Source organism: Parus major, chromosome 28 (assembly GCF_001522545.3).
Source record: "Parus major isolate Abel chromosome 28, Parus_major1.1, whole genome shotgun sequence".
Taxonomy (NCBI): domain Eukaryota; kingdom Metazoa; phylum Chordata; class Aves; order Passeriformes; family Paridae; genus Parus; species Parus major.
Window position 1 is genome coordinate 2642024 of NC_031797.1, and position 18077 is coordinate 2660100.

The 18077-nt window shown below is 43.3% G+C and overlaps 2 protein-coding genes across 4 annotated transcripts in view; one reads left to right on the plus strand and one right to left on the minus strand.

Annotated features, from left to right (window-relative positions):
* On the minus strand, positions 1-16067 carry LOC107215542 (scaffold attachment factor B1-like). 3 transcript variants are annotated; one of them, XM_019009125.1, is made up of 21 exons: positions 15987-16067; positions 14476-14563; positions 13013-13077; positions 12647-12925; positions 11460-11522; positions 10628-10655; positions 9173-9677; positions 8699-8745; positions 8084-8184; positions 7091-7240; positions 6892-6992; positions 6305-6435; positions 5697-5785; positions 5061-5197; positions 4195-4488; positions 3500-3637; positions 2741-2780; positions 1894-2006; positions 1062-1174; positions 642-708; positions 1-427 (listed from the first exon to the last, which is right to left on the minus strand). In XM_019009125.1, the coding sequence occupies exons 1-21, from the start codon at positions 15987-15989 to the stop codon at positions 301-303; spliced, it is 2679 nt and encodes an 892-aa protein (XP_018864670.1). In that variant the 5' UTR covers positions 15990-16067; the 3' UTR covers positions 1-300. The 3 variants fall into 3 exon arrangements, with proteins under 3 accessions (XP_018864670.1, XP_015507257.1, XP_015507259.1); XM_015651771.3 differs by lacking the exon at positions 15987-16067 and adding an exon at positions 15325-15696; XM_015651773.3 differs by lacking the exon at positions 15987-16067 and adding an exon at positions 15065-15272.
* Positions 15921-18077, plus strand: part of LOC107215543 (scaffold attachment factor B1-like) — an 18779-nt gene continuing 16622 nt past the window's right edge. The window contains exons 1-2 of the mRNA XM_015651774.3: positions 15921-16266; positions 17882-17969. Coding sequence (XP_015507260.1) covers positions 16078-16266; positions 17882-17969 — 277 coding nt within the window. The 5' untranslated portion in view covers positions 15921-16077. The remainder of the gene's footprint in view (positions 16267-17881; positions 17970-18077) is intronic.

Below are 18077 nucleotides of genomic sequence, written 5' to 3' on the forward strand. Positions count from 1 at the left end.
AACAGTAGCCATAAACCAATTTTATTATTTTTAAAAATGGAATGTTTCACTTGCAGAAACTTAAAAGTGATGCTTGACCAACACCATGTTCATTACAAACAAACAAACAAAAATAAACCAAACCAAACCCCAAACCAAGTTGACACAGTATTTGGCTACAGTGCAGCAGCAGTCTTGCTAATTTTTTTTTTCTTTAAGAATCACAAACTCAAGGTGACCCTGGTTAATAAAACTCACGACCACTGTCACGTGGCAATTAAAAAAAACCAAACAAAATACATCAAAGTACAGCGAGCGCCGTCAGTAGCGGCGGCTGAAGCGGGGCTCACTCAGTCTGGGTGTCCTCTCTGGGCCTGCAAACACACCTGGGATCCCACTGCCCTGCAGCACCTGGCCCTGGCTCCCGGCTGCAGTGAAGCCTCCACGCCTGCAAACAACGCCACACACGTTGGTCCAGGCAAGTTCACACCCTGAAAAATGCTTCTTTAATTTTTGGTGGGTTTTTTTTTCACCCCCTCCCCTGTTCCAATTCAGGGTTAAAGTAGAAGTTGAAGGTATGTTTTGGATTTTTTTTTTTTTTTCTTTATATGGATTAAACTATTAGATAAAAATATTGCAAGTATTCTGGTAGAGCTTCTTACCCTGACGTTCCTCCTCGAGTCATCCCATGGCCTGGTCCTGATTGACCAGGCATGCTTCTATCACCACCTAATTCAAAAAGAGAAAAAAAGGGAAAAAAGACAAAAAAAAAGAAAAAAAAGGGAAAAAAGGCAAAAAAAAAAAAGACAAAAAAAGAAAAAAAAAAAGAAAAAAAAAAAAAAAAAAAAAAAAAAAAAAAAAAAAAAAAAAAAAAAAAAAAAAAAAAAAAAAAAAAAAAAAAAAAAAAAAAGAAAAANAAAAAAAAAAAAGAAAAATACAGGCTTTTGTGTTTCCTTAATAAAAATGTCACCTTGTTCCCAGAATTTCATTTGCTTTCTCAGTAATTTAACTACCACTAGAAGGTTCAGCAGCAGTAATTCACAGAAAAAAACCACGATCACACTGGTAAGCAGCAAGTGTACCTTGCCATCTCTCATGATCCCGTCCCATCACTCCTCCATCCACATTTCCCTGCCATGTACGATCTTGATGCCCCTCTAACTTTCGACCATGATCTCCCCAGTCACGTCCATCTCTTAAAAAAATAAAAGAACATCTTCTAGGTATGTCCCCTACCCACTGAGCAGCACAGGGTAAAGCCAAACACCATACCCCATGCCAAAGTGTGTTAAATGGTTAATCAAGCTGTAGCTGTAGGCACCCAATCACTGCAATCAGAACTGGTCAAAGAGAAACAATGAGAGACACTTGCTGAACAGCATCCTTCACACAACAAATCTTGTCTTTTTTGATCCAGAGACATCAAGGATATTGAAATACTTGGGCATGGATCAATTCATTGGCTGCCACTCTGAAAATTATGCAGCTGGAATATGCCCAGCTTGATTAACTGGTTTAAAGGGAAACCACGATTCCAGGTGAGTCCAAGTTCTCTACCCCCTCCACTGCAGACACTTCTCACTCAATTTCCTTTAAAACCTGACCACTGGCCATCAATGAGACTTGCACAGGCCTTACTGGGGCATCTCTAAATCTCATCTGTAGAAATGAAAGTTATTTACAGGAGAACCACAGTCAAGAGCTGAGCTAACTGAGCAGCTCTTTCCTCACTACAGAGCTTCACTCTCCCAAGGCATGTGGGAGCTACAGGTGGCAATTCCTGCTCCTCCAGACGCTCCAAGATCTGGAGAGAGGATTCACACTTGTCAAGCTGCTTCTGCTGTCACCCTTCAAAGGTTCACTGAGGAAATGTTAAGAGCCCCCAATCACTTCCCTGATTTGCCAGGCACTAACCGGGTTTGTGGGGGGATCCCTCTTCCCTCACTCATCCTTCTGTCAGAGCTGTAGCCACCCCAGGAGTCCCGGGAGTGACGGTCAGGCCCCCCGTGCCGCTCATCTGGGTAGTGCTGAAAGGCAAACAGGACACAGTTATGCTAAAAACCAACACAAGTTTTCTCCTAAGATTGCAAAAATTTGGCTTTTTGGATGTTGTCTTTCTATGAGCTGTCAGAAAAAAAAATGTAGCTGTCTCATTTTTTACAGGTTCCATTGTTGGGCATGGTTCACTCCAAGCATTTATTTTGTTTATTGACATTGATTCCATGCTGTTCTCTGGTGGGAGAGGTCTTTTTTGTTTGGTAAAGTTTTTTAAGGTTTACATTCTTGGCTACAGATTTTTAATTTTTACATAGAAAGTCTGCCTACTTTCTACCTCTCTGCAGAAATGAAAGGATTTGAATCCTGTTGTGGCATTGATTTTCACACCTGTCCTTTTACAGTCTTGTTTCATTATGGCACCAGTCATTTTATTTAGATGTGACAGAAGACATCCTTTGCCAGCTAAGTACAGCAGCTCCCTCCTAACACCTAAGATGGTCAAGCAAAAGCTTCTACTGCCACATACCAGCCTAAAAAGATCCTCCCATCACTCAGAGGTTTCCCCTTGCCTGTATCTGAGGCTACCAGCCCAGCAAGCAGGTAACCTAATAATGCATTCTATGCTCATTAGCACACAAAATTAGCTCTGCTTAAACATCTCAGCTGAAATGATTGTGTTTGTGCTGTGTGCACAGTGTCCTTTCTGCTTTAGGGTCAGCTTGTTCTGGTTTCCAACTAAAGCAGTAATTTGGTTGTAACGCACCTGCCCATCTCGATCTGGAATTCCCCTTGTACAGTCTCTCCTGGATCAAAAAAGAAGAGTTTCAGTTGAATCAACACAGTAATGATAATTCCAGTGTCTGCATGAAGTAGCACATGAAATGTTAATTTTTGTTAGGCTGTAAATCTGGGTGCTAATGCTCAGTGGCAAGATAACTCAAGAGAGTTCTTGTTTCATAGCATAAAAAGAGATCAAAGTAACAGTATGGGTAAAAAAGGCACCACTGAGGATGGCCAGGTACTCAGTGATACCAAGGGAGAATACTGGGTGAACCTACCACTGTCAGAAATGAATTACAAGCAAAAACAAAGAGTACAGTTTTCACCAGAGAGCCTTTGAGAGCAAATGGAAGTCTCAATGGTACCACACAGAAAGTATTTTTCCATTCTCTGGCACTAAAAACCTGTATTAGCCAGGCTGCAAAGATGAAAATAGGAAAAGTTTTAAAGCAAAAGGAAATGGCTAAATCTTGGGGGGTTCATAAAGCAGAGAGAAACTTGAGAGAAGTTGTCCTATCTCCATCAGCATCACAGCAGACTACATTAGGACTTTGCTTATAATCTTTATGCATCCTCTTTCTGGTATGTCCCTAACCCACAGAAACAAAGGATCGCAAGCACGTGTGAAATTAGATATGAGAAATGCAGCAGAGTCTTTTACTCTGCTGACACCATTCAAGCCACAAAAGGACACCAAATTTCCCTGAAGGCATAGAAGAAGAGGAGCCAGTGCCTTGCCAACCTGTCCAAGCAGTGATCCTGGTAGCGGCCGCGGTCCCTGTGGTCGAAGTCGTGGAAGCGATCCTGCCGCCCGAAGTCGGAGTGGTAGCGATCCTCCAGCGCCAGCCGCTTCGCCTCGGGCCAGTACGGATCATCTCGCCTGCACACGGGGCACATCAGCAGAATACTGTGTTACTTGTGCAGAATTCTCACCTTCTGGGCAATCCCAGAACCATCTCCCCCTTTCCTGCTCTCTCAAACCTCACTCAATCCAGTCATTAAAAATCGACGTGTGTTAAGCAGGAGTTGTGTTTTGGTTTCAGAGAAAATTTGGTTTACCAAAACCAGCTTAATTTCAGCATGCAATGCAATCGTGATTCTACACAACATAGCATTACAGAACATCATGTTTAGTCGAACAAAAGGGTCTCTGTTTATCACAGTGCTGACATGAAAAGAGAATGAGTATCTTTCCCACTAGCCCTTAAGAGTTGATACACTGAGTTTCCACTCTTGGACATCCCTCTTTGGGAAGTAAGAGTAGAGCAGAACAAATGTACAAGCACGGCATTTGCTCTTCTTCAAATTGCTATTAGTGTTAAAAGCAGCAGGTAAAGAGTCTTCCAGCTGTGAGCTCCCACAGCTGCCTTATCCAGGGTGCTCCCCGTTTCCACAGGCTCCCAGAGGAGTTTGGAGCTCCACTGCCCTGCTCCTCACCTGCTGTCAGGATCGTAAGGTCTCCTCATGGCAGATCTCCGCTCCTGCTCATAGCGCAGCTGCTCCTGCTGGCGTCGCAGCTCTTCCCTCTCCCTCTGGATTCGCTCCTGTTCCCGTCTCCTTTCCTGCTCTATGTGCATCCTTTCCCTCTCCAACCTCTCCCTCTCCAAACGCTCTCTGTCCAGGCGCTGCCTTTGGAATTCCAGCCGTTCCCGCTCCCTCTGGAGCCTCTGTCTCTCGTCCCGCTCGTGAATGGCTGCCAGGCGCTGCTCCCGGTCTCTTCTCTCTCTCTCTCTAATTTAAAAGAGATACTTGGTTTTTAATTGAGAATCTTCAGCCCCAGCTTTACTGCTTCTTTGTTTTGGGTAGGGTTTCTTGTTTGGTTTTACCTTTTTTTTTTAAAAAAAAATAAAAGTTTCTATGTTCTCCCCCTTCTTCCCAATTAAGAAACAGCTTAGGGGAAAATAAAAAACTCCATACAAATGACAGAAGCAAAGGTGAGAATTCTGCATAAGTAACACAATATCTACCCTTAAGTCAAGTCTGAAAAACCTTTCAGAGAGCACAGCATGTCCTAAGACAGAAATCTGACATACAAAAGTATTTACAAGCTTCTGGGAAAAAAAAAGAAGAAAATTCAAATCCGGTCAAGTGGAACACAAAGCACCTACAGAAGTCTCATGAGAACACTGATTTCAGCAGTAAAAGCCTCCATCACTTGGCATTATGTCTGTTCTAGCAGTAATTAGTATGAAATCAATCTGAGATATCACTGGAGGGTCAGCACAGCACTGCTTTGCACAAAACACAGAGCAGGTAAGGGAGTAAAAAATGCCATTTAAAGTTTGGAGGAACTGGGAACTCACCGGCGCCTCTCCGTTTCCCTGATTTCTCTCTCCCTCTGCCTCTGCCGTTCCCGTTCCCGCTGCTCCTTGATTTTATCAAATGATAAAATATCCTGCTTTTCTTTGCTCTCCGATTTGCGGTCCTGGCTTTTTGTGCTCTGAGATCAACCAGAACAATGCATGAGCTGAACACGGTGCATTTTGTCCTAGGCAAATACCTCCACTATGTCAACCTGAACAAAACAGGCTACTATACCTTCCCCAGAGGTAAACAGCAAGTGGAATTCCAGGGAAAAGTACCCTGAATTTGATTAGAACTTCTAAATATTACAAATAAATACTAAGAGAACACAACCTGACTTGCACTGATTTCAAACAACACACACCAGTAACATTCCAAGCTCAGTGAAACACATCATCCTAACACCATTTTCATATTGCAACTTGACTTCTACTAGGTCAGCAGTGAAAAAGTATAAATAAGGTGAAACAGAAGCATTTTCCATCTGCCACATCATTAAGACCCTGATGCTTTCCAGAAAGTGATAAAAGGATTAATTGTACCAATATGCAAGGCTAAAAACCCTTCCTCTCTGAGCACATAAATCTATTTGACACCTAGTTTTACACAAAAGCTTCTCTGGATGTTGGCCTTACCCTCTCTTTTGATGCAGAGGTTTTCACACTAATAACTGGCTCTCCTTTAGATTTATCCATTACCACTGTCCTTTCGGTTCCTCGACTTGCTGGAAAACAAAATAGAGCAAAAATAAATGGTACAAAAGACATTCAACAATTCTTGCAAGATTCAAAACTGTGAAGATACTAAATAGTAGAAAGTTTTTTAATAATATATGGAACTTATTTATGATTTAAGGGTCTTGACAAGAATTTGCCAACTTGAGGATGTGGGCAGTAAATTTATCACAAAATTGCAGCAGTATTTTCTGGCAGGGATGACAGCTAAAAGAATACAAATTTAATTTAATTCTCCTGTCCACAAAATATATCCTTAGCCATAGTTTTTAAAAAAAAAAACCCAAAAGGACACAGAACCACAGTGTCAGGTCTAAACCCAGTGACAGTTTCATAAAAATTATGTAAACTCTGTTATAAATTACTAGAAAATACATTCAAAATTTTCAAGGTGTTTTCTGAGGTTTGTGTCAGTTTTACTAAGAAAGCTTCTTTTTACTGAATTATCAATCACACCTAAAAATATTCAAGTATCCTTGAAAACATTTCTGAAAGATAGCCAGCATCACCTGATTTGCTTGCCCTGGATCTATCAGAAGTCTTTTGTTCATCCTTTTCTTTTCCTTCTTTTTCATCTTTTTCTGATTTCTTAGCATCATCTTTTTTGTCGATCTTCTCCTCCTTCTTAATACCAACAGACCTACAAAGAGCAGGAAAACAAAATGCCTCTTTCAAAAGCAACAAAGCACTTGAAAAACCAGTGTTGGAAGTATCACTCACTAACCACAGTCAGCCTACCAGAAAAACAGACTAAATCCTAGAAATATTTATCAGTTAAGAGTCCAAGACAGAGTAAGATCAGATGACAAACAACTGGTAAAAATAATGGTTTACCTAAAAATAATTTGATTCAGTATCTCCTGATATGGCTAACAAGTTTTTATGCTAACACTCAAGAGGCTTTGTATTTCTGAACAGAGGACCAGTTAAGATGCTCTTACTACTGGAAAACAACAACTTTCCAAGCATTATTACTATTTCAAATGCAGGATGAAATATTAAATCAATTTATTACAGTTACTGTTCAATTTGGTCACCTGGCTGTAATTGAAATGAGAGGTTTTTAAATATCAAAAAATACAAAACAACACTTTACTTCTCAGATTTGGACTCTGCAGAATGGTGCCTGTCTTTTTCCTTCCTTGTTTCACCTTCCTTTTTGTCCGAAGGCTTTTTTCCTGCTGGTTCATTTTTTGCCTAGAAATTCAGCCAGAGATAATTACACAGTCAGAGACAGAGATTAAAATTGCATGCTTTTATTTTCATTACACTGCCACAAAATAGTTACTCCTTACCTTTTCCACAGAAATCATTTTACCATGCAGCTCTGTTCTGTGGAGGTGATTAATACACTTGGTGGCCTCCTCAGATGTCGACATTGTCACAAAGCCATAGCAGCGAGCGCCAGGACTGCGAGCATTTGTCACCACTTTTGCACCAACCACCTTGGGGAAAAAACCAAATATTCTGTGTTTGCAGGTCTGTCACTAAATAAATTCTAACTTAATCACCATTTCTTAGAACAGTTTGGATGGGGAAGGACTTTTAAAAGCCATTTAGTTCAATCAATCCCCTGACACAGAGACATCTTCAATAATGCAGCTCAGAAAATTCATCTTCAAGTTGCTGAGCAGGTCGGGAGCTTAAGGCAGATATATACAGAGAAGGGAGAGTGGGATTGTAAAAACCAAAATAAAATTGAATCACCTAAACTACTACCACTTTCTCTTTCCTTACAGGACACATCTGTACCCACAGATGACAATCTCTGACAGGCAGTGGCACTTAAGTGACATAAACATTTAATATTACATTCAGAAAAGTATTTGGCAGAAGGGGAGATGGTCCCACAGAGAGTTCCCTTCCACAACTTCTACTCTTGTATCTTAGCAGGCACTGTAAAATGAGTGGAAGCCTGTCCTCAAACACTGGATTTCTCCAGAGGATGCCCTTTGAAATGGAATAGTTTAAAAAAGAATTAACTATTGCTGGATACTCAAGGCATATCTAGGCTACTACATGATGATCTACCAGTCTTTCCTGTCAAGAATTGCCTCATTCTCACAGGTATCTGCACAGATATTCTCTGCACACTCCACCTCCACTCCCACCCCTCCATTTAAATCTTCTTTATTGAACTGTGCTCCTTTCAGATACAGAGCTTCCAAAGAACACAAAGTTAAGAACTCAGCCTGCCCAGTTATTCATTAGGGAAAATAAGAGCTAAATTTACAGTCAGCCTTTTAAACTGGCAGAATGGTTTGTTAATTTACATATCCACCACGTACCTTTCCATACTTGCTGAAAAGATTCTTCAAGTCTGTAGCCCTAGTAGAGGAGGAAAGGCCACTAACCCACAAATTTCTGCCAGAACCACTCCCCACACGGCCTGGGGCACAAAAGAGCCAAACATAAAAGAGCATGTAAAACACAAATGCAGCAAAGCAAAATTAAAGAGTCTTAAAACCTCCTCCATTCTTCCTTCATAAAACTCTTCCATGGCAATTTTAATTCTACTTCTTCCATTCATTCTTAAAAACAATTTGCAGGCTACACACTGCAAATGCCCACACTGCAAAAATGAACATCTGAAATCCATAGTTCATGTGCATTTGAAGAGCTTTAATGTGTTTGTAGCCAGATTTTTTTCCTGTTCTTCAATCAGTTTTAGGAGAATTACAAAGTATCATATGTTAATTCCCAAAAGACTCCTTATTTTAAACAAACCCCAACTTTGTTTGTTAACAATGTTCCAGAAGTTACAAGGAAATTATATTTTAAAGCTATATTTTAAAGGGAGGTGCTACAACTGCACTGAGGGTTCTCTGAATTAACAGTCCTCTGTTTTACTCCAGGTCTTCTGTACATAAAAAAACCCCAAAAAACCTCAAACATACACTTACCTTTCTCATCTTTTGCGATTGCCTTTGCATCTTTGTCTTCAACAGCGCTAAAGATAAAACACCACATTACTCAAGAGATCATATGCAAAAAAAACATTAATTCTAGACAGCACAACTAAAATTGGATACCTACCAGTAAATTAGTTCCAAAATAAACACTATTATTGGCAAATTTCTAGAAGAGTGACAGGAAATAGGGATTTGTACCCCTAAACGGACAATTCTCTTTTGCAGATGACAGAAATAAGAGTAATTTGGGGAAAACAACCTTTGAAGGTTGAGGAAGGAAAGAAATCAAACCCACTGCGTTTAAAAAAATAAAAATATCTGCACATGGAGAAATAAAAGAGACCTTTAGGAATAGGCTACAATTTCATCAGTCTCGGAGGCCAATTGAAGGAAACAGCTTATGCGCATCACTTAAGGACCAACGATAAAAGATAGCATCTGGTCTAGAACGGAGAAAAAACAAACCTCTTTTTCTGATCACCGCCCTCACTGGCTGAGGACTCTTTAGTGGCAGGGGAAGAAGATTCCTCTGAATTAGCTTTGTCTTCTGCTCTCTTGCCATCTTCTTTGCTATCTCTGGCTTCGGCACCTGCGCCTTTCTCCGCTGTCTCCCCACTAGAGGCTTCCAGGCCTTGGGAGCGTTTGCTACTCTGATCGCTTAGGGTCTCTACCACTACACCTTCAGAGTCCGGGGCCTCTTCCTCGGGGCTCTGTTCACTTGTCTCCCCTTTTGCTACCACTAAACGCTTTGCTTCCTTCCTTGCCAAAGCTTGGGCCGATTTGCTGTCCAAAGCTAAAGCATCTTCCTCCAGCTGAGCGGCAGCGAGAGCGTCCTCTTCCTCAGCCAGCCTCTTGCCTGGCCCCGCGTTACTGGCTTCCTGCGCACGCGGCCGCTCCGCTTCGGGAGGTTCTTCGTTAAGTAGCTCAGATTTACAAGTTTCCCCCAAAATGTCGAGTATTTTCTCATTTTCTACGGATTTAACAGGAATAGAATGGCACAAGATTTAATCACCAGGGAAATACAGCAATCACAAATGTGGAACTGGCATGGCTGCCACACTAACACCAAGAGAACTGCTAAGCTACACAGAGATTGGAAAACCCTAGTGTACACAGTGTTACACCTACCACGCTAACTGCTCTCTCACACCCTGCCAAATCAGCCCTAGCACCTCAACAGGCAAGAAAAATGCCCCCACAGATTTAACAAAAAACTTCGGGCTCAGCCTTCATATTCTTCAGCAAATCGTTCAGCTCTGTTTCTTCTCTAGTTAGCTTCCAGAGTCCGAGATGCTTAACTGAACGTATCAAGGCACTGAGAGTTCAATTTTCCAAATTTCTGTGAAGTTCTTTTAGCAGAGACAGTCCAACATGAGAACTGGGCATCTTCTGATGGTTCTGAGTGTGTTTGCAGTCCAGAAAGCGAGTGGGATCTGTAGCAAATTCCTGTGACGGCAGCATGTTCCTTCTTCCGACGTCCAGTCACTCTTTAATTTCTGTTCTGCACCAGAGCTTTGCACTGCCTACACTCCTGTATTTATATTTATTCACAGAACCACTGTACAGTGTGATATCACAAGATCTGTTTTCAGAACCTTTATATCTTTAAGGCTCGTTCCTTAACTTTACTCTGCAGTAACAGTTCTAGGGAACCATTTCATGGCATTAAACACGTTTTCCAAGGGTGATTATTCACAGATCTGGTGATATGACTGGGTTTCCAATCTCTATGACCCTGCATGACCTGGATTTTCCACCATAATAACGTACACTACAGTAATGCATTAAAAAAAAGAACCAAAGAAACCAAACAGGGACGCAAAAAGCCTAAATGAAGAATGAAACTCTTAAAATGCCCAGGATTTTTTTTTCATTTAAAAAAAAAAAAATTGAAGTAAACCAAACAAAAACAAACAGTACCTGGCTCCAAAGGTAACTCTTCAAGTTCCTGTAGTGAAAAAGATTTTAAAAATGAGAAATATCACTATTTCATAAGGAAGATGCTATTCTGAATGACATCTCTTAACCACCCATTACACGAGAGTATTTAGTGAGAGCATTACTATAATTTAGCCTATTTCAGCTTTGAGAACATTGAACTTTAAATAAATATCTCAGAAGGTCTAAGGTGAGTTTTTAACATCCTCAAGGTTTCATGAAGTCTGTGAAAACTTTAACACCTCTGAAATTCAGCCACCTGTTGAACACATGGTACACATTCACATGGGTAAATAAATCAGTACATGTAAGTAGCACAGAGGAAAGTTTATCTTCATGTTATCTGTTATCCTCCTCTACCCTGTATTTTTTGAAGTCTCTTTTCTGAAAACAAGACCAACAGAAACACCAGCTTCACCTGGAAATGGGGCTCTTAACCTACCAGGAGTGCTCTGGAAACAAGGCCAGCATTTCAGGAATAGACAGTTCCAGCTTTCTTCTCACCGTGGGATATGTACATTTTTAATGGAAGTTAAAGACAATGCAAGGCACTGAGCTGGTATTTCCATCAGATAAAAGGGATCCAATCTACCACCAAACTCAGTATGACACATATGTCATAATTATATATATTATATGTATGACCTGATAAAGAAATATGTCTTTGTCTTTATGAGTAAATTAAAAAGCAGTAGTTCCTATTCTTTGCAAAGTAAGAATGCACCCACTGTACACATACTGTTTTAACATACAGTATTATATAGTGTATTTTATGCTTTTTTTTGTTTGTAAAGAAAAACTGGCTACCATTTACCTTTATTACGGTTAAATCTGATGAAGAAGCATCTAAACTGTTCCCAACATCTTCAAACTCTACCTTTAAAAAATAAATGGGAGACATCCTGTTATCTACAATGGAATATTGTGAGTGAAACCTGAGAGAAACTGAAGATTTCTATTTGCACTGACAGCTGTTATCCAGCAAACACATCCAGTATCTAAAGCAACCAATAATGGTAAAAACTGAGTGATAACTCCCAAGACTCTTCCTGATCCCCACTGACTGAATAAGCTCTCTCATTATTTCTTACCTATGATGGTCAGCTCACAAAAATCTTTTAAGGATGGGGATTCCAACAGCAAAATTTCTCTGATTTGTATCCCTGTCATTCACAGCAACAATACAGACCCAAAAAACCTACAGGACTTGATAATCATTTCCTTCACTGATGAAAGCAGATCATGGGAGCTAACCTGGCCCCAAGACATTTACTCACTTAAAAAAACCCCCCTTTTTTCTGAGTATTTCCATTTGATTTGTGTAGGACAGGGATATGCCTGGGGATAAGCTTATTTCTGCAACTTTAAAAAAGAACCACACAACTTTAGAAGCTCATGTGAACACACAACAAAAAGCAATATTCCCCCATTAGATGGAGCAGAAATAACTTTTTTCAAATGTTTTCTTGCATATTTCAGGAGATAAAACACTTGATTTTGCGGGAAGGGATTGTCCTCTAGCCAGTGTCAACAGCCAGATGAACACAGAAAGCCAACACAAAAATACTTTCAGCAAATTAATAACTGCAAGACCCAATCTTAGCAGAAAAATAACCTTGAAATTGATTTTCTGAATGGTGCTGTTCAGTTGAGAAGAAAGTAAGCTATACTATTTGTATGCCTCACATGTTCTCTACAATAAAGATGTGAAAATAGGAATAATACATATATATTATACTTAATTAAGCAGAGTTCAAAGCATGATTACAAATGCTCTGCAAACTGCTATTAATACAATCATACGTACAAACAACATTTAAGTGTTTTTAAAATTAAGACTCATATTTCCACAAATATGTAAAAAGAAAATCAACGACCATAAGAACCAGTACAGTCCCAAAGCTCCCAAGTACTCTTTAGCCACCATTTTGTTATATATTTTAAAAATAAATAAAACTTAGAAAAGAAAACCCTGATTCCACACACATTAGAGATGCATACCATCACTATTGGTATTTCTCTTGATTCTTCTTTAATTTCTGAAAATTGTGGGGATGCCTCCAAGTTACCTACAGCATACTCTGCAGGCTGATCTGGAAGTTCTTTCACTTCTGCATCAGCATTTTCTCTACTATCAGACAGCGAGTCAAGAATATTATGGGCACTGTAATCATCTCCACAATCTACTGCATTGCCATTATCTATTTCAGCTTCATCTAACACACTAATATCCATCATGTCAATATCCTGCAAGTTATCCAAACTTGCTTCAATATCGTCCTGTGAAAAGAAAAAAAGCACATGTCACAGCCAGGGTGACTTGAGAGCCATCTGCCATCAGTGCCCTCCAAACCCAGCCCCCTGTACCTGTCCATCTCCAGAATCCTCCTCCAGGCCATTATCTTCCACTCCCTCTTCGTCTGGTCTACGTCCTAACAATATTATCATCATTAGAATGAAAGCAGGAATTACACTTGTACCCTTCAAGCTTTACTTTTTCACCAGAGTTGGTATTCTCTTCAGTTCTTCCCCTTTCCCACGACTGTTTGTTACCACCCCAGTAAGTGACAAACTCCAGAGTCCAACACCTGGCAGGAGCTCAAGCTCTGTGACCTCCCCAGAACATTTGGCTCAGCTCAGATTGCAGCAATTTATTACTTCAACCTTTCATTTCTTTACAGACGTTTACTAGAAGAGAAAAAAACCCAACCAAACAAAACACAGCACAAAATAACAAAAAAACCCCACTCTACCTGTGAGTTTTACTACAGTGTTCTGTCCACCAGCTGGACGTGAATTATCACAACTGACATTACTGAAAACACTACACCAGCTTCAGCACCAAAGAGCAACTTCTCAAACTCAGAGCTAAGCAGCTGTTTGATCTTTTATGAACTTTATTTTCCTCAAAAACTACAAGCACATTACAACTGGAAAGTGAGAGGGGTTTTAGAGCCAAGAGGAACATTTCATCCATGTCCACCCCAACACTAAAAGTGCTGTAATGGACATCAGGTTTTTTTCTGATGCTTTAAAAGCAACATGATTAAAAAGATCTCTTTCACCCAGAGTTGTGACATTTGCCCGCTATCTAATCAAGATTTCACATTTTAGCCTGCAAGCAATTGCACTGTCACTCCAAATCAGATGTAATGACAAAAATCAAACAAACTAGCTGGCAAAATAGTTAAGTTTCATGTCACATATTTACATTTAGTGTAAACCAGATCTAGTAATGCAAATACTCTATCTAAACTAGTTATTTTTCTCAGCACCAATGCAAAGTTTTAAACACTATTTGCTTACAAAATAAGATCAAATTGTGCTAATAAGGATGAAAATAAGGATTATGTAAGACTGTCTCACCACTACGAAAACCAAGGCCTTGAAAACATATCTAACTCCAGAAACTGATTAAAAACTTGCCTTCTGGGAAGAAAATCACAACTGTTATTAGCTGTGAAGCATAACATTCCAGAATTTCCAGGCTAGAAACTCTGCATTTCTACACAAAAAAAAGTATTAAAAACACTGACACTGTTTCAATGTTACATGGTAATTCTTAATACAAATTTCAGGGAACTCTGAGAACAAACTAAGAGATCCTTCAACATTTCCTGCCCTATTAAATCACATGAAATTCTCTGAATAAATAACTGCTAAGTTTAATATTATATCAACAGGGGATATATGTTCAGAGAACCCTGAACACAAATGTGGGGAAGAGTACCAGTAACACAAAAAAGATTACAAAGGTAGAATTTCATGAGTACACTTGCTTGAACACTCAAGGATGATAAGGTGGAAAATCTCTCTTAACTGCCCAGTACCTTTGCTGCTTCTTTTGGGAGTTTTCTTCATGATATTTTCTGAAACCACTGGAATTTCATCAGGATTCCCTCCTTCCTCCTCAATAGCCTAGTAGGGGCAAAAGAGGAGGACAGATGTAAAAACGGATGTAAAAAATTTCATTTGTACACTTTTGTTGAGTTTAAGAGCTGAACACCAGAGGCTGAAAAATTCCAAACCATGAATCAGCAACTCGGATACACAAACGAAAAACCACCAGACCAAAGCAAGAAGCAGGCAGAAGGCAGTAACATGTTGGTGTAAGGTTTCAGGAAAGCAGTCAGCAAAAAAAAGCCAATCCTACAGCATTTGTGACTTGTGCACAGACACACGGGTTGTTGTGACAGAGAAAAACCTCGGCTCTGGGACACAGCAAGCAGCAGCTCAGAGAAGGAGTTGTGCATGCTGTTAACACACGAGACGTTGCGATGAGGATACAGCGAACGGGATACCAGCTCGATCGCCAGAAAAACATCAGCACGCAGCAAAACGCCCGACAGACAGCGCACAGAACTGTAAACCCAGAAACTCAGAGAAGAGGAAAACTGCGGTGCACGAAGCTAGAAATACCCGGGCCGAGCGCCACGGCAGACTCCGAGCGCTGCAATCGGAGCGGGCCCCGGTGACACTTCATGACAGCGGCGCGAGCCTGGGACGGCCCGGTGCAGGCCCGGCCTCGCCGGGCACCGAACGCTCGCACCGATCCCGGCGGGCCCCGGCGCAGCCCCGGCGCTCTTTAGCGCCATTTTCCTCAGCGGTGCCCGCCGGGCCGGGATCGCAGCCGCTAAACCCACCCCTGAGGCAGCCCCAGCGCGCCCGCCCGCCCTCACCTTCCTCAGCCGCTCCATGAGGACGCTCTTGTTCCCGCCGCTGTCCAAGTTGCGGTGCCTGAGCTCGGCCCGCAGGTCTATCACGCGCAGCTCGCTCAGCGGCCGCCGCCGGCTTTCAGACTCTGAACCGGGGGCGCCAGGCCCGGCCAGGGACGCAGACTCCCCCAGCCCGGCCGGTGAGTGACTCTCAGCCATGGGCCGTGGTTTCGATTCGAGCACGCAGGGCAAGGCGGGGTGAAAACAACGCGGGAGCGCCGCAGCCGCAGCACAAAATGGAGGAGCCCCGAGGCGCAGGCGAGAGCGAGGGGGCGGGAAAGGGGGAGATGCAGAGCGCGCATGCGCGCCGGGGCCCGGCCAGGCTGCGCGCGCCGCGGCGCCGCCAACTCCGGAGCGGCGACGGCGTCACGCGGCCAGCGGTCCCCGGGCCCCTCCTGCGCATGCGCGACANCAACTCCGGAGCGGCGACGGCGTCACGCGGCCAGCGGTCCCCGGGCCCCTCCTGCGCATGCGCGACAGCGCGCGAGCCGTCCTTGGACGCGGGCGACGCCGCTCGCGCCTGCGTGGGGCCATTCTCCCGCCAGGCCCCCCCACCGCTCCGTCCCGCCCGCGCCTGCGCACAGCGCGCTTTGTTCCCCCTCCCCTCGGCGCGTCTCGCTCCCCACCATTTTGTGCCGTGATCGCCAGGTTCGCTGCTGGGTTGTGCCGTGTTCTCCTGCGCGTTCGGGCTCGAGGCGAAATACTGAAGGGGCCTTGATGGCGGAGAGTCAATCAGCGGCCGGACTGGGGGATTTCACATCCCTTAGTGGGGCCGCGGCTTTTGGTTCGGAACCTGAAACCCGGCGGCTGAGCGAGCTGCGAGTCATCGACCTGCGGGCTGAGCTCAAGCGGCGTAACCTGGACAGCGGCGGCAACAAGAGCGTCCTCATGGAGCGGCTGAGGAAGGTGAGGCGAAGCGCGGCGGGGGAGGCGGGGGGAGCGGCGTGGGCCCATCCGGGTCCTTTGTCTGTGGCGCTCTCGGCGCGTGCGCGCTCGGGCCGGGCCCGGCGCCGGGAGCGGGGCAGCCCTGAGGGCAGCGGGGCCTCGCTGCTGCCGCCGGGCACTCATGGGCTGCTGTTGGGCACCGGCGCGTCCCCTTTGCTCCCTCTGCTGCAGAGCCGTTGTTTCACGACATCGTTCTGTGGCGTGGGCGCCTGTTCCGCCGCCCGTGCTCCATCGCTGCTCTGGAGCGCGGCTCAGGTTGCGCTGGATGGAATCTGAGATGGCCCCGACCTTTCCCTCATTGCCTGACCCCGACGTCCTTCCCCGATTTACTCTCCCGTTCCCCCGGCATACACACACGTGCCCCTTCCCCTTATCTCTTTTAATACTTTATCGCTATACCCGTCACAGAATGGGTAAAGTTTGAAGGGATCGCAGTGGGTCATCTGCTCTAACAGCGTTTTGTCCTAGAGCCCATGGTATAGGATTTCGTCCAGACAGTTCCTGAATATGTTTAGTGAGACTTCACACCCTCCCTGGGCAGTTTGTTCCAGTGCGTGCTCACTCGCACTGTGAAGAATTTTATCCTATTTAGGTGGAACTTTCTGTACATCAGTTTCTGCCCTAATGCTTGGCCCAACCACACTTGACCCCACTCCATCTCTCCGACCTCTCTGGAATGTATTCCCACAGACTTCCATAAGGCCAGAGCAGTCAGCCTTGCCCCTTTTATGGCTTCTAACAGGCCTGCACATTGAGAAAAAAAACTCATGTAAGAGCTCCTGTAAGAATCTCTCCCAGTTTTATACTGTTAATGTACTTATCTGCAGAGCAGGGAGCTTTGCTCCCCAGCTGTAGCTTAATTTGGCTGTGGGGATGTGTTGCACCCTCTAATTAGTATTTCTGACAGGTGATACAGCAGCCTGGCTGTATGACTTGAGCTAGGGGAGACACCAGTGTTTCTTTCTGAAAAATCCTTAAAAATGCAGTTGTGGTTAAACCCTAGCAGACAGCCAAGCACCACATGGCCACTCACTCAGGCTGGGAGCTAGAAGTGAAAGGGTAAAAGGCAGAGTAAACTTATGGGGCTGTGATAAAGACAAGTTTATAATTTTAAGAAATATAAGGGTGAAACAAAAGGCCAGCAGAGATGAAAGGAATTAATAAAGCACACAAGAGAATCAAGCAATAGGAAAGAAAATAATTCTTTACTGTCAACCAGCTCAACTGATGCTGATCCCAAGTAATGGCAGCCCCACCAGGATCCACCAGTTTTATTGCTGAGCACGACACCCTCTGGTCTGGAATGTCCCTTTGGGCAGCTGTCCAGCTCTGTCTGTTCCCAATTTCTTGTGTCTCCTACCTGTGGGGCAGAGTGAGAAGCAGGAAAGCTTGTCACCGTGTAAGCTCTGCTCAGCAGTACCCAAAACATCCCTGTGTTATCAGCACTGCTCTCAGCACAAGCTCCAACCACAGCCCCTGTCAGCTGCTGTGAAGAGAATTAACTGCTCTGTCCAAAGCCAGTACAAATTCACACCAGCAAATGATGCAGTGGAGATCATCCTGCTGTCTCCAACAGGCCATTGAGGAGGAAGGAGGAGATCCTGATGAAATTCCCGTGGCTTCAGAGCTGACCACAAAGAGAATGCCAAAAAGAATTAGCAAAGGTAAGGTGTCTGGACACTTGCAGTTCTACTGTTTGCATGGTGGTAGGACTTGGCATACAAGCTTGCTTTCTCCTGTTGAATTAATTTAAAAAAAAAAAAAAAAAATCT

Coding starts and splice junctions, on each gene's coding strand:
- LOC107215542 (XM_015651771.3), bottom strand. CDS start 15,519: ATGGCTGAGAGTCACTCACCGGCCGGGCTGGGGGAGTCTGCGTCCCTG. Junction 5,786..6,304: donor ATCCAGGGCAAGCAAATCAG/GTGATGCTGGCT, acceptor TTTGTTTTCCAG/CAAGTCGAGGAACCGAAAGG. Junction 428..641: donor ACTCGAGGAGGAACGTCAGG/GTAAGAAGCTCT, acceptor CGTTGTTTGCAG/GCGTGGAGGCTTCACTGCAG.